This window comes from Mustelus asterias, chromosome 9 (assembly GCF_964213995.1).
Source record: "Mustelus asterias chromosome 9, sMusAst1.hap1.1, whole genome shotgun sequence".
Taxonomy (NCBI): domain Eukaryota; kingdom Metazoa; phylum Chordata; class Chondrichthyes; order Carcharhiniformes; family Triakidae; genus Mustelus; species Mustelus asterias.
In genome coordinates, this window is record NC_135809.1 from 116800111 (window position 1) to 116817060 (window position 16950).

Genomic DNA, 16950 nt, shown 5'->3' on the forward strand with positions numbered 1-16950 from the left:
GTTAACTCTGATTTCTCTGGTAATAAATGCTTGCCAGAGCTGCAGAGTTTATCTAGCGTCCTCGATTCTTGTTTCAGATTCCTGGATCCACTTATCTTATTATAATACGGCAAACTCATTTCAACCTTGAGAATACTTGGCTACAAGGAAAGCTTTGGATAAAGGATGTTTACATTCTTTTCTACCTGCTGCCTTCTCTCATTGTCCAGCGTTGAAAGATGGCATCAGCTTTCTTCTCCACCAGTGTCACCTCTGTGCCCGGTCGCGCGTTCGTCCCAGCAACTCCCACCACAAGCCAAGGGCAGTTGCAGTTTATGATGTGTCCGTCCTGGAACTGAAACTGCTGCTGATGTATTTGTTGTGGTTTCAGAGGCTTAGGTTGCGGCCTGTGGGTGAATGCAATCTGTGAGTAGCATCATAGAATCCCTACGGAGCAGAAGGAGACCATTCGGCCCATCCAGTCTGCACCGACTACAATCCCAGCCAGGCCCTATTCCTGTAACCCCACATATTTACCCCTCTAACCCCCTGACACTAAGGGGCAATTTAGCATGGCCAATCCACCTAACCCTTTGAAGTGTGGGAGGAAACCGGAGCGCCCAGAGGAAATCCATGCAGACATGGGGAGAATGTGCAAACTCTGCACAGACAGTGACCCGAGGCCAGAATTGAACCCGGGTCTCTGGCGCTGTGAGGCAGCAGTGCTAATCACTGTGCCACCATGCCGCCCCACAAGCATCGGTTACATTGAAAAAAAAACTTTCTCGAAAACCTTGGGTCTTCCAGCGCAACCAACTGGCCTCATGGAGAGGTGAGACTGCAACTGCCCCAGAAAAGCCCACCATAACTGGAAAGCAAGTGAGGCCAGGACCCTGTTGGAAGGGGAGAGATTGGGGTAAGCTCTCAGGGAAACACCAGGTTTGTTTTGTTCCTTGGTAGGGCGGAAGAACATCAGCGCCTAGTGTGTCCAGGAAGGCAGGCTACAAAAGAATGGAAGTGATACTCAATTGCAGGGGCTGGTGGTGGAAGGGGTGTCAGCTACGTCATGGTCCGGACCTCCATAGGAAAACATTTAACAGTGTTTAAATGTGAATGAGTTACACAGGAGATCTATGGGGATGGGGGAGCTCTGGCTATACAAACACGAGTACGGTCCAAATTAAAAGTTATCAATGGACACAATCGGGCAATCACACCCTGATATGTTTTAAGTTTTATTTATTTGTCACAAGTAGGCTCACATTAACACTACAATGAAGTTACTGTGAAAATCGCCTAGTCGCCACACTCTGGGGTCTGTTAGGATACACTGAGGGAGAATTTAACATGGCCAATGCACCTAACCAGCGCGTCATTTGGACTGTGGGAGGAAACTGGAACACCCGGAGGAAACTCACGTAGACACAGGGAGAATGTGCAGATTGCGCACAGACAGTGACCCAAGCCGGGAATCGAACCCAGGTCCCTAATGCTGTGAGGCAGCAGTGCTAACCACTGTGCCACCATGTGCTGATTTTCATAACAACAGTAATAAAATTTGATTTTTTTAAGGAGACACAAGTAATGCATTACCATGTATGAACCAATTTACTGAGTGAAGTATACCTGGAGAATTCCTGTTTGCCTGAGACATTGGCACTTGCTGAAGGGGAGGCCTCTGGTTATCCAAATTAAGAGGGATTAGGTACAGATTAGCGAATGAAACTCCAAGTGCACTCTTTGACATGCTGGAATTAAACCGCATAAAACTGTGTGGCTAAAGAAGCACCCACTGCTTTCTCAGCTGGATGAGTCCCAGCCATTGAAGCAATGACTTGAAGGGAGAGCCAATTGGAAAGAATCCCATTTTCCCATCAACAAGCTCATCCTGCCATTAATTGACCATACTGCCCAGGGTGGAGCTCAGGGAGTCATAGAACATAGAACATAGAACAGTACAGCACAGAACAGGCCCTTCGGCCCACGATGTTGTGCCGACCTTCATCTGAAACCAAGATCAAGCTATCCCACTCCCTACCATCCTGGTGTGCTCCATGTGCCTATCCAATAACCGCTTAAATGTTCCTAAAGTGTCTGACTCCACTATCACTGCAGGCAGTCCATTCCACACCCCAACCACTCTCTGCGTGAAGAACCTACCTCTGATATCCTTCCTATATCTCCCACCATGAACCCTATAGTTATGCCCCCTTGTAATAGCTCCATCCACCCGAGGAAATAGTCTTTGAACGTTCACTCGATCTATCCCCTTCATCATTTTATAAACCTCTATTAAGTCTCCCCTCAATCTCCTCCGCTCCAGAGAGAACAGCCCCAGCTCCCTCAACCTTTCCTCATAAGACCGACACTCCAAACCAGGCAGCATCCTGGTAAATCTCCTCTGCACTCTCTCCAGCGCTTCCACATCCTTCTTATAGTGAGGTGACCAGAACTGCACGCAATATTCCAAATGCGGTCTCACCAAGGTCCTGTACAGTTGCAGCATAACCCCACGGCTCTTAAACTCCAACCCCCTGTTAATAAAAGCTAACACACTATATGCCTTCTTCACAGCTCTATCCACTTGAGTGGCAACCTTTAGAGATCTGTGGATATGGACCCCAAGATCTCTCTGTTCCTCCACAGTCTTCAGAACCCTACCTTTGACCCTGTAATCCACATTTAAATTTGTCCGACCAAAATGAATCACCTCACATTTATCAGGGTTAAACTCCATTTGCCATTTTTCAGCCCAGCTTTGCATCCTATCTATGTCTCTTTGCAGCCTACAACACCCCTCCACCTCATCCACTACTCCACCAATCTTGGTGTCATCAGCAAATTTACTGATCCACCCTTCAGCCCCCTCCTCTAAGTCATTAATAAAAATCACAAAGAGCAGAGGACCAAGCACCGATCCCTGCGGCACTCCGCTAGCAACCTGCCTCCAGTCCGAAAATTTTCCATCCACCACCACCCTCTGTCTTCGATCAGATAGCCAGTTACCTATCCAATCGGCCAACTTTCCCTCTATCCCACACCTCCTTACTTTCATCATAAGCCGACCATGGGGGACCTTATCAAACGCCTTACTAAAATCCATGTATATGACATCAACCGCCCTACCTTCATCAACACACCGAGTTACCTCCTCAAAAAATTCTATCAAATTTGTGAGGCACGATTTGCCCTTCACAAATCCGTGCTGACTATCCCGGATTAATCCGCATCTTTCTAAATGGTCGTAAATCCCATCCCTAAGGACCTTTTCCATCAATTTACCAACCACCGAAGTCAGACTAACCGGTCTATAATTACCAGGGTCATTTCTATTCCCTTTCTTAAACAGAGGAACAACATTTGCCACTCTCCAGTCCTCTGGCACCATCCCCGTGGACAGCGTGGACCCAAAGATCAAAGCCAAAGGCTCTGCAATCTCATCCCTCGCCTCCCAAAGAATCCTAGGATACATTTCATCAGGCCCAGGGGACTTATCGACCTTCAGTTTATTCAAAATTGCCAATACATCCTCCCTCCGAACATCTATTTCCTCCAGCCTATTAGCCTGTAACACCTTCTCTTCCTGAAAAACATGGCCCCTCTCCTTGGTGAACACTGAAGAAAAGTATTCATTCATCACCTCGCCTATCTCTACTGATTCCATACAAAAGTCAGTCCAGGATTGACCGCGGAACACACCTTCAGTAAAGAGCTCCCCTCGAGAAGTCTTCAAGGTCTACCTCGTGATCCTTCTCACACTCTGCATCGTGATACCCATACATAATACCTTCTGGTTAGCTTTTAGCTATCACAGTTTCAAAGAAGTATTGGTTAACCTGTATTTATTATATAAATCAACGTTGGTGAAAGACCTCCCGTCTTCTTGCTGCGAGACTTCATCATCATCAAATGCTTTTAAATTTCTTTCCCATGGATAATGGTCCTTGGAGCGCTGAGCGTCGAGAGCTAGATGGGCTCTGGTATGTGAGTCACTGGAAAATACAGATAAAATGTGACTGCACTGCTTCAAACAAAACCTCAGTTACATAGAACATAGAACATAGAACATAGAACATTACAGCGCAGAACAGGCCCTTCGGCCCACGATGTTGCACCGACCAGTTAAAAAAAAAAACTGTGACCCTCCAACCTAAACCAATTTCTTTTCGTCCATGAACCTATCTACGGATCTCTTAAACGCCCCCAAACTAGGCGCATTTACTACTGATGCTGGCAGGGCATTCCAATCCCTCACCACCCTCTGGGTAAAGAACCTACCCCTGACATCCGTTCTATAACTACCCCCCCTCAATTTAAAGCCATGCCCCCTCGTGCTGGATTTCTCCATCAGAGGAAAAAGGCTATCACTATCCACCCTATCTAAACCTCTAATCATCTTATATGTTTCAATAAGATCCCCTCTTAGCCGCCGCCTTTCCAGCGAAAACAATCCCAAATCCCTCAGCCTCTCCTCATAGGATCTCCCCTCCATACCAGGCAACATCCTGGTAAACCTCCTCTGCACCCTCTCCAAAGCCTCCACATCCTTCCTGTAATGTGGGGACCAGAACTGCACACAGTACTCCAAGTGCGGCCGCACCAGAGTTGTGTACAGTTGCAACATAACGCTACGACTCCTAAATTCAATCCCCCTACCAATAAACGCCAAGACACCATATGCCTTCTTAACAACCTTATCTACTTGATTCCCAACTTTCAGGGATCTATGCACACATACACCTAGATCCCTCTGCTCCTCCACACTATTCAAAGTCCTCCCGTTAGCCCTATACTCAACACATCTGTTATTCCTACCAAAGTGAATTACCTCACACTTCTCCGCATTAAACTCCATCCGCCACCTCTCGGCCCAACTTTGCAACCTGTCTAAGTCTTCCTGCAAACTACGACACCCTTCCTCACTGTCTACCACACCACCGACTTTGGTGTCATCAGCAAATTTGCTAATCCACCCAACTATACCCTCATCCAGATCATTAATAAATATTACAAACAGCAGTGGCCCCAAAACAGATCCCTGAGGTACACCACTTGTAACCGCACTCCATGATGAATATTTACTATCAACCACCACCCTCTGTTTCCTATCCGCTAGCCAATTCCTGATCCAATTTCCTAGATCACCCCCAATCCCATACATCTGCATTTTCTGCAGAAGCCTACCATGGTGACCCTTATCAAACGCCTTACTAAAATCCATATATACCACGTCCACTGCCTTGCCCCCATCCACCTCCTTGGTCACTTTCTCAAAAAACTCAATAAGGTTAGTAAGGCACGACCTACCTGCCACAAAACCATGCTGACTATCACCTATCAATTCATTACTCTCCAAATAACTATAAATCCTATCCCTTATAATTTTTTCCAACATCTTGCCGACAACAGAAGTGAGACTCACCGGTCTATAATTCCCGGGGAAGTCTCTGTTCCCCTTCTTAAACAATGGGACAACATTCGCTAACCTCCAATCTTCTGGTACTATACCAGAGGCCAACGACGACCTGAAGATCAGAGCCAGAGGCTCTGCAATCACTTCTCTTGCCTCCCAGAGAATCCTTGGATAAATCCCATCCAGACCAGGGGATTTATCTATTTTCAGACCCTCCAGAATATCCTGCACATCCTCCTTATCAACTGTAATACTGTCTATTCTACTCCCTTGCAACCCAGTGTCCTCCTCAGCTATATTCATGTCCCCTTGCGTGAACACCGAAGAGAAATATTGGTTCAATGCTTCACCAATCTCCTCCGGTTCCACACATAACTTCCCTCTGCCATCTATAACTGGCCCTAAACTTGCCCTAACCAACCTTCTGTTCTTGACATACCTATAGAACGCCTTAGGATTCTCTTTAACCCTATCCGCCAAAGTCTTCTCATGTCCCCTTTTAGCCCTTCTAAGCTCGCTCTTCAACTCCCTCTTAGCCAATCTAAAGCTTTCTAGTGCACTACCCGAGTGCTCACGTCTCATCCGAACATAAGCCTCCTTTTTCTTTTTAACCAACAAAGAAACTTTTTTGGTGCACCACGGTTCCCTAGCCCTACCAATTCCTCCTTGCCTGACAGGGACATACCTATCACAGACTCGCAGTAGCTGCTCCTTGAAAAAACTCCACATGTCGGACGTTCCCAGTCCCTGTAATCTCCTAGTCCAACCTATGTTTCCTAATTCTCTCCTAATAGCCTCATAATTACCCTTCCCCCAGCTAAAACCACTGGCCCGAGGTTCATGCCTATCCCTTTCCATCACTAAGGTGAACGTAACCGAATTGTGGTCACTATCACCAAAATGCACACCAACTTCCAAGTCTAGCACCTGGTCTGGCTCATTTCCCAGCACCAGATCCAATATAGCCTCACCTCTAGTTGGCCTGTCTACATACTGAGTCAAAAAACCTTCCTGCACGCTTTGAACAAAAACTGACCCCTCTAACGAGCTAGAGCTATAACAATTCCAGTCAATATTAGTCAAGTTAAAATCCCCCATAACAATTGCCCTATTACTTTCACTCCTAAGCAGGATTGACTCCGCAATCCTTTCCTCAACCTCTCTAGAACTTTTAGGAGGTCTATAAAAGACTCCCAACAGGGTGACCTCTCCTCTCCTATTTCTAATCTCCGCCCATACTACCTCAACAGATAAGTCCTCATCAAACCTCCTCTCTGACACTGTGATACAATCTCTGACCAATAATGCTACCCCTCCCCCTCTTCTACCTCCTTCCCTACTTCGACTAAAACATTTGAACCCCGGGACCTGCAGCATCCATTCCTGCCCCTGCTCTATCCATGTCTCTGAAATAGCCACAACATCGAAGTCCCAGGTACTGATCCACGCTGCAAGTTCACCCACTTTATTGCGAATACTCCTGGCATTGAAGTATACACATTTCAAACCCTGCTCCACCCCACCTCTGCAATGCCGTGCATTGCAGTCCCCATCCATGCATCCCTCACTTTCAGCCCCACTACTCAGGATCCCTCCCCCCCGCCGAATCAGTTTAAACCTCCCTGCATGGCCTTAGCAAATTTACCCCCCAGGATATTGGTCCCCTTCTGATTAAGGTGTAGACCATCCTTCTCATAGCGTCATCCTTTATTTCCTTGGAAGAAGCAGTTAGTGCTGAGGCATATTATAAAATCCTGTCACATTATTGACCAAATTATTGAGGGAGGGGGATGTTAGATTAAGTAAAGAGGAACTGTCTCCACCAACTGGTGAGTCGATAATCAGAGGACATTGATTCACGATAATTGCCATTAGAATCGAGGGGCGATTTCTTTTTCCTAATCTGTGAGTTGTTGAGATCTTGAGCCAACTGGCTGGACATGTGGTGAAAGTAGATTCAACAGTAACTTTCTAAAGAGAGGAGGATCGACACTTGAAAAGGAAAAATTTGCAGAGCTGACGTGAAAACAGGGGAGAGATTCGAATTGGAACAGCTCTTTCAAAGATTTAACACGGAGAGGATGGACTGAATGGCCTCATACTGTGCTGTATGTATGAGCCTGGACTGAGATTTCCAATTGAAGTAAGTTGTTGCATTTATACCACATCTTTCATAACACAGCACCGGTGGCACAGTGACACAGTGGTTAGCACTGCTGCCTCACAGCACCAGAGATCTGGGTTCAATTCCAGCCTTGGGTCACTGTCTGTGTGGAGTTTGCACTTTCTCCCCATGTCTGCGCGGCTTTCCTTCGGGTGCTCTGGTTTGCTCCCACAGTGCAAAGATGTGTGTATTAGGTTGATTGGCCATGCTAAATTGCCCCTAGGGTCAGGGGGACTAGCAGGACAAATGTGTGGGGTTACAGGAATAGAGCCTGGGTGGGATTGCGATTGGTACAGACTCGATGGGCCGAATGACCTCCTTCTTTACTGTAGGGATTCTATGATTGCAAAAAGAAAGTGAAGCCTAGAAAATGTTGCGAAAGATTTATTGACACATCCCTGTTTCTATATTCTTACAATATCCTCATTAAATCTTCCTGTCAGTATATCTGTCCATCAGTTTGGACTGCTATTGAAAACATTGGTATCAATCCCAAATGATTGAAATTCAGTTTTTGTTATATTCAGGCTTCTGAGCAGAATGGCACAAATTCCTTACAGTAAATCATTTACGATGTTCCCATCCTCACAATGATCTTCTTCGGTTGTTGCAGTGCATAAATGATCTTGCTTATCTGCTTCACAAGTGTTTTCCTCATGATCAGTGGACACGACACATTCAGCTAATGCCAACTTGGCTCCAGGTACGAGATTACCGACAACCTCAAGTACCAAACCTGCATGGTAAACGAAGACATTTTTAAGCTGGATGCTTGCAATCTGCCCTATACTTTAAAAATAAACTTGCCTTTAAATAGCCCCTTTTACGACTTTTAGGATGTCTCAAAGCATTTTACAGGCAACTAAATATTTTGGAGGTCTCGGAAATGCTGCAACCAATTTACTCACAGCAAGCTCTCACAAATAGCAACTATAGACAATATGATGTTGGGTTGAGGGATAAGTATTGGCAATAACTCCCCTATGCAATTATGCCATGGGATCTTTTGCATCCACTTTAGACAGACTTTAGTTTAATATCTCATGAGAAAAATAGCACCTCTGACAGTGTAGCACTTCCTCGGTACTGCAGTGGAGAGTCAATTGCATTTTGTGCTCAAGTCTCTGGGGCAAGACTTGAACTCATAACCTGCTCACCCGGGGATAAGAGTGCTACCCACTGAGCCACGTGACTGACACTTCAACGGCTGTAGCTAGATCAGACTTAAAGTTTTGCGATAATCTTGCACTGATGCTTTGGAGCCTGAAGGGCAGCAAGTGGCTGATGGCTTGTGGACTCCAAGGCCTCCTTTTCAACAAGCGTCCAGTTGATGCAGGGCCTCTTGGAGGATCAACAGGACAGAGGTAGTTATTTTGCACCGCCTCTGATGGCAACCCTTGGGACCCAGGGCTTTGGTCACTACTTGGAGTGTGGGATTTGCTTTCTTCATACTTTGCACTTTGCAAAGTGGGCGGCACAGTGGCACAGTGGTTAGCACTGCAGCCTCACAGCGCCAGGGACCCAGGTTCGATTCCCAGCTTGGGTCACTGGCTGTGTGGAGTTTTCACATTCTCCCCGTGTCTGCGCGGGTTTCCTCCGGGTGCTCTGTTTCCTCCCACAGTCCAAAGATGTGCGGGTTAGGTGGATTAGCCAAGCTAAATTGCCCCTCAATGTCAGGGGGACTAGCTAGGGTAAGTGCATGGGGTTATGGGGATAGGGCCAAAGTGGGATTGTGATTGGTGCAGACTCGATGGGCTGAATGGCCGCCTTCTGCACTTTAAGATTCTATAATTCTATGAATGCTGATGTGTTTCCATGCAGGTTCTCATTCTCGGCCTTTGAAATCCTGGCGAAATGGGGTAAATAATGTTTCCCTGAGGGTTTTCTGTTAAACATATAATGGACAAAGGGAGCAGTATTCACCCCCATCCCCTCACCTCCTGGGATTCTGACAGAAAGGTCTGATCAGATACGGTTAGTTAAATGCATAAACATCTGGACCAGCTCACTAAGATGTTGGGACCAAAAGGGGGAAGGAGAGAATTGCTGTCCATCAAGGCTGCAAACAGTGGAGGTCGAGGGATGAACATCAGTGATCAGATGAGCTGAGTGGTGACTTTCAGGAGTGGAGTCAGTGCCCAGTGGTGGGGTGGCTGGTGAGGTGGGTGCGGGTAGGTGGGGGCATCCAGTAGCGCCCCATTTCCTTTGAATATACGATTCAGAGGAGCACTCCTATCCATCACATTAGGTGGTCGCTTAGTGCTCAAACAATGAGTATGGCAATGTCAAATTCCTAGGTCATTCATTATACCTCTAGGGTCACGCATGGCACAATAACTGCGGATCAAAGCAACATCACATGTCAGGTTGTTAAGGCGAAAACGTTTCTTCTGTTCCACCGACATCAGGTTGGGGTCCATCCAGGCCTCCCCACAGGAAACGTACACCTGAAAGGTAGAGCCATAGAGCCATTACTCCCTGTAGTTCCTTCAGGAGAGGGAGTGGCTTTTGATGGTGGGGTGCAAGAGAGGGGGACAAGGATCACACGAGTGGCAGAAGAACAAATGACATGAGCATGTGAACAAAGCAAGACTTGCATTTATATGGGCGGGCACAGTGGTTAGCACTGCTGTCTCACAGCACCAGGGGCCCGGGTTTGGTTCCGGCCTTGGATGACTGTCTGTGTGGAATTTGCACATTGTCCCCGTGTTTGCATGGGTTTTCTCCGGTTTTTTTCTCCGGTGCTCTGGTTTGTACGGATTAGGTTGATTGGCCCTGCTAAATTGACCCTTTAGTGTCAGGAGGATTAGTGGGGTAAATGCATGGGGTTACAGGGACGGGGCCTGGGTGAGATTGTTGTTGGCACTGGCTTGGTGGACTGAATATCCTCCTTCTGCACCGAAGGGAATCTAATCTATGACAGCAATATGCTGTCATGACTACCAGAAGGCTCAAAGCACTTTACAGCCAATGAATTATTTTTGAAGTGTAGTTACTGTTGTAACGTAGGAAACAGAGCAGGCAATTTGTACACAGCAAGCTCCCACAAACAACAATGTGATAATAATTGGATAATCTGTTTCTGTGATGTTAATTGAGGATTAAATATGGGTCAGGTCACTGGGGATAATATCCCTGCTCTTCTTCAAGGCAAAAATTACCCGAGACTGCTTTTGCCTAAATAACTAATTACATCTCCTCTGACTGGAACACTCTGTCCACCCCAGCAATGCCAGGTTGGCTCTGCCAGGTTGACACAGCCAGGGCGCTGTGCGGCTGTGTCCCTCACCTCCAGGGGGCTGTATTTACTTCCGTACCCCCAGTGTGGTCATCAAGACTAGTTTTCATGTTTGAAAGTTAGAAGTGATTTGCGCTGGTGTGATGTCACGCCAACTGGGTGGGAGGATAAGGCGTGGGTCAAGGCCGGTAAGCAGATGTTAAGTTATTAGAATTTGTGGGGGTGGGGAAGAACATAAGAACATAAGAATTAGGAGCAGGAGTAGGCCATCTAGCCCCTCGAGCCTGCCCCGTCATTCAATAAGATCATGGCTGATCTGAAGTGGATCAGTTCCACTTACCCGCCTGATCCCTATAACCCCTAATTCCCTTACCGATCAGGAATCCATCTATCCATGATTTAAACATATTCAACGAGGTAGCCTCCACCACTTCAATGGGCTGAGAATTCCAGAGATTCACCATCCTCTGAGAGAAGAAGTTCCTCCTCAACTCTGTCCTAAACTGACCCCCCTTTATTTTGAGGCTGTGCCCTCTAGTTCTAGTTTCCTTTCTAAGTGGGAAGACCTCAAAGTGAGATCTCTCTAGCACAAATCCCATTTTTGGCCACTCATGAGATTTAGCAGCTATTACGGGATTATTTATTTCTTCATTTTACAGGATGCGGGCGTCACTCGCTGGGCCGAGCATTTATTGCCCCTTCCTAATTGCCCTCCATTTCAGAGGGAATTTCAGAATCAACCGCATTGCTGTGGGTCTGGGATCACATGTAGACCAGAAAAGGTAAGGACAGCAAATCTCCTTCCCTAAAGGACATTAGTGAACCAGATGGGTTTTTATGACAATTGACAATGGTTTTATGGTCATCATTAGACTTTTAATTCCAGATTTCTTTTTACTGAGTTCAAATTTCACCATCTGCCATGGTAGGATTCAAACCTGGGTCCCCAGAGCATTATGCTGGGTTTCTGGACTCTAGTGACAATACCACTCCGTCACCACCTCCCCCGTGGCCTAAGTGCGGTACTCGTTTGATACACACTGGGTTTTCAGTTTGAAGCTGCCACTGACAGATTTTGCAAAAATTCTACCCAATATTTATACTACGAGTGGCAGTGGTTAAAAACAACACTCAAACTTGTTCAGTGTGATCTTCCAGTCCTTCCCACCAGCATGATGTTCCGATCCAACTGAAGGCATTCCCCTCCGCCCCCCCCCCCCCCCCCCCCCCCCGCCCCCCCCCACCCCCGGTGGGTTCCCCGGCAATGGGGTGAGTCAGCCACGAAAAGTAGTGTAGATATCAACGCACTGAAAGATCCTACTGGTGGCCAATGGTAAGCTGTCTCCGGTGCTGAAAAATGCATCGTGGCAGGGCTGGAAAATCCCCCCATTTTTGAACACTGCTTTCCATCCACAAACAAAATCATAAAGGCTGAAGGAATGTTGGGCATTATCCCAAGAGAGCAGAATTAACAAACTTTATTTTTATTAATGTCACAAGTAGATTTACAACATCACTGCAATGAAGTTACTGTGAAAATCCCCTGGTTGCCACAATCCGGGTACCTGTTCGGGTACATTGAGGGAGAATTTAGCATGGCCAATGCACCTAACCCACATGTCTTTCGGATGGTGGGAGGAAACCAGAGCACACTGAAGAAACCCACGCAGACACTGGGAGAATGTGCAGACTCCACACAGACAGTGACCCAGGCTGGGAATCGAACCTGGGTCCCTGGCACTGTGAGGCAGCAGTGCTAACCACTGTGCCACCATGCTACCCAAGGGGTGGAACTGATGCTTCAGCTGTATAGACCCTTGGTCAGACAACATCTGGAAAGTTGTGTTATGTCCTGGGCATCTCACCTCACAGAAGATATATTTGGCCTTGAAGAGGTGCAGCACAAATTCCAGAGTATTATACCAGGGTTTAAAAGGTTAAATCATGAGGTTCAGGTGGCAGGAACTTGGCTTGTATTCCCTTGGGAAAAGAAAGTTGAGAGGTAATTCAATCAAGTGTTGAAAATGTTAAAAGAATTCAATAGGGTGGACTCAGCGAAATTATTTCTTCTGGTGCAAAGATCAGAAACGAATCTTAAAATTCGAGATTGGGCCTAATGGGAGGGAAATCAGGAAGGACTTCTTCACACAGATCTGAATTCTCTCTCCTAAAGGCTGCGGATGTTTGAGAATTTCAACACTGTGACAGATTACTTTTTGTTGGTTGAGCGTATCAAAGATATGTGGCAAAGGCAGGTAAAGTAAGGTACAGATCACATTTTTTTAAGTCCATTTATGGAATGTGGGAGTTGCTAACATTTATTGCCCATTCCTAATTGTATTTGTCATTGCGGTGGTAGCCTGTTGATCTGCTTGTGGTGTAGGTACACCCATGGTGCTGACAGAATGGAGGGTCCCGGAATTTGACACATCTGTGATGAACAATGATTGAATGGCGGAGGAGGCTGGAGGAAGCTGGAGGGGCTGAATGGCCTCCTCCAGTTGATATTTTTCCTCTGTATTCTTGGGTGATCATACTTACCAACTGATCCCTCTGGAGATCTTTCAGAAGAGTCTGCTCTTGCCCATTTTCGTCAAACAACCTGCGGGCTGCAAAGGGTAATCCCAGCATCGAGGTACACCTGGAGAAAGAACTCAATCAACTCATTAATCTCGCGACACGTACAGCAGGTAGCACTGATCACTTGTCTAACAGCAATGCCCTATTCCTGTTCCCATGTTCAGAGAATCGTAGAATCTACAATGCAGAAGGAGGCCATTTGGCCCATCGAGCCTGCACCGACAACAATTCCACTCAGGCCTATTCCCGTAACCCCAAGGATTAACCCTAGCCAATCCGTCTGACACTAAGAAACAACTTAGCATGGCCAATCAACCTAACCTACATTCCTCTAATTGTTCTCAGAGGTATTAAAAATTTGAAATTAGAATTTTTGAATTACTTTCCCTACATCATTTGTTCTCTCTCTCTTAACCCAATCTTTCTTTCCCTCTCTTTATTTCTCTTTCTGTGTCTGATTTGACTTGTATTCACCTATTTCTTTCTCATGGTTGCGGGGAAACGCTTTTGAGCCTCTGGGCAGGATCTTCACGTCTCACCCGCCACAGGAATCCTATTGGGTGGGACACGGACCATGTTGACCTCGGGCGGGATTTTTCAGCCTTGGGGCAAGCAAGACCGGAAAATCCCGCCCTCTGATTTAGTGAGTTCCCAGCTGCTCCCTGGCCTTTGCTGCAGCATTATTAGCTCACAATCCCAACAATCTGATGGCTAAAGAGAAAAATTCAAATCACCAAACTCACATTGATTGCCACACAAAAGCCAGGCATTGGCCATTTTTATGACTGACCTGATATGCTAATCCTCAACTCCACTTTCCCGCCTTATCCCGTAACCCTTGATTCCCTCACTGATTGAAAATTTGTTTAACCTCAGCCTTGAACATACTTAATGACCCAATTCCTACAACCCTCTGCAGTAAAGAATTCCACAGAATCACAAGAGGAACCATCCTCTCAGCATCTATCCTGTCAAACCCCCTAAGAATCCCGTATGTCTCAATAAGGTTGCCTCACATTCTTCCGAACTTCAATGAGTACAGGCCCAACCTACTCAACCTCTCCTCATAAGAAAATCCCTCCGTACCCAGCACCAATCTAGTGAACCTTCTCTGGACTGCCTCCAATGCCAGTATATCTAAGGGGACCAAAACTAGTCACAATATTCCAGTTTTTATGGTCTGATTAGTGCCTTATATAGTTTTAGCAAGACTTCCTTATTTTTATATAAAAGCAAAATACTGCGGATGTTAGAATCTGAAACAAAACAGAAAATGCTGGAAAATCTCAGCTGACGAATGGCAGATGGAGTTTAATTTAGATAAATGCGAGGTGATGCATTTTGGTAGATTGAACCAGGGCAGGACTTACTCAGTTAGTGGTCGGGCGTTGGGGAGATTACAGAACAAAGAGATCTAGGGGTAGAGGTTCATAGCTCCTTGGAAGTGGAGTCGCAGGTGGACAGAGTGGTGAAGAAGGCATTCAGCATGCTTGGTCAGAACATTGAATACAGGAGTTGGGACATCTTGTTGAAGTTGTACAAGACATTGGTAAGGCCACACTTGGAATACTATGTATAGTTCTGGTCACCCTATTATAGAAAGGATATTATTAAACTAGGAAGAGTGCAGAAAAGATTTACTAGGGTGCTACCGGGACTTGATGGTTTGAGTTATAAAGAGAGGCTGGATAGACTGGGACTTTTTTCTCTGGAGCGTAGGAGGCTGAGGGGCAATTTTATAGAGGTCTATAAAATAATGAGGGGCATAGATCAGCTCGATAGTCAATAAATTTTCCCAAAGGTAGGGGAGTCTAAAACTAGAAGTCATGGGTTTAAGGTGAGGGGAAGAGATACAAAAGGGTCCAGAGGAGCAATTGTTTCACACAGAGGGTGGCGAGTGTCTGGAACAAGCTGCCAGAGGTAGAGCGGTTACAATTTTGTCTTTTAAAAAGCATTTACACTGTTACATAGGTAAGATGGGTATAGAGGGATATGGGCTAAATGCGGGCAATTGGGACGAGCTTAGGGGTTTAAAAAAAAGGCGGCATGGACAAGTTGGGCCAAAGGGCCTGTTTCCATGCTGTAAACCCCTATGACTCCATGACTCTATGAGGTCTGACGGCATCTGTAGAAACATTGGTTCTATTCTCTTTCCACAGATGCTGTCAGACCTGCTGTGATTTTCCAGCATTTTTTGTTTCTGCTCCCTATTTTTATATTCCATTCCCTTTGAAATAAAAGCGAATATTCCGTTTGCCTTCCCAATTACCTGCTGAACTTGGTAAATGGCCCAACTCCTGCAAATTCTGGGTAATTATGCACACGTTGGAACAGAAAATAATCTCGGCAAAATCAATTCCATTCTAATAAGGTGCACCTTAGTATGAAGATGGGCCAATGAAGGTAAAAGTTCAATCATTCACTCACACACACTCACAAGCAACATATCTGAAATCTTCTTCATGACTGTTGGAATTATTACCTCTCAAGAAATTGCTGAAATTCAAGTTCATGTACTTTAATTGAAGGGTCCACTTGCAAATCTTTACTTTTCTGTAATTCATACTCCCCTCCCTGTCGAGCCTTATTCCCTGCAGCATTACGGCTAGAAAAAGAATACCAAATTTTTATTAATGGCAAACTCACATTATTTATTTCAAAGCATGATGGAAACACTGAGAGGCAATAATGATAACTTATTCCCAGCATACTGTTTTCATACACTGAAACACTGTGCATACTTCCACACTGATATATTCACGGTGTACATACTCACACTGGTACGGTATTGTAATTGCCAGAGTTGAACAAAAATGCATCAAATTTCTGGCCTGAAGGAGATTTGGGATTGGGAAAAGCATGGTCCAGCAGGTACATACTGGGGCTACCAACCTTCTCAGGGTGAATTTTAGTTGGCTTACTTGTTCTGTACAGCTGGTTAAAAAGGCATCTGTGATCTTGGGCTTTACATCGGGGCGGCATGGTTGCACAGTGGTTAGCACTGCTGCCTCACAACACCAGGGACCCGGGTTCAATTCCAGCCTTGGGTCACTGTGCGGAGTCTGCATGGGTTTCCTCCGAGTGCTCTGGTTTCCCCCCACTGTCCAAAAGATGTGCTGGTTAGGTGCATTGGCCATGCTAAATTCTTCCCACGTGTACCCAAACGGGCGGCGGCATGTGGCGACTGGGGGATTTTCACAGTAACTTCATTGCAGTGTTAACGTAAGCCTCTTGTGACTAATAAATAGAGGCATTGGGTACAAAAGCAAGGAAGTTATGATGAACCTTTGTAAAACCCTGGTTTGACCTCAACTGGAGTATTTTTATAATAATGGACACAAAATCAGTTCAAAAGATCAGGCTGGAACATTCATAACCATCTTCACCCAGATGTGCCGAGTGGATTATCCTATTGCAGAAATTAGACATTGGTTCCATGGGCCACAAGTATCCCTTGTGCATTGTAACCATCCTGTGATTCTGTAACACCATGCAAAACAAAGAAGCTCACTTCATCAGCATCCCCCAACTACCACCTTAAACATTCACTCCCTCCACTATCAGTGCACAGCGACA

At 45.9% G+C, this 16950-nt stretch overlaps 1 protein-coding gene across 1 annotated transcript in view; it reads right to left on the reverse strand.

Annotated features, from left to right (window-relative positions):
* LOC144499280 (doublecortin domain-containing protein 1-like) overlaps positions 1–16950 on the reverse strand; it is a 420979-nt gene that overhangs the window by 76227 nt on the left and 327802 nt on the right. Inside the window, exons 18-21 of the mRNA XM_078221394.1 lie at positions 13336–13435; positions 9868–10003; positions 8115–8292; positions 186–386 (exon numbers count right to left, since the gene is read on the reverse strand). Of these exons, the coding sequence (XP_078077520.1) occupies positions 186–386; positions 8115–8292; positions 9868–10003; positions 13336–13435 (615 nt within the window). The remainder of the gene's footprint in view (positions 1–185; positions 387–8114; positions 8293–9867; positions 10004–13335; positions 13436–16950) is intronic.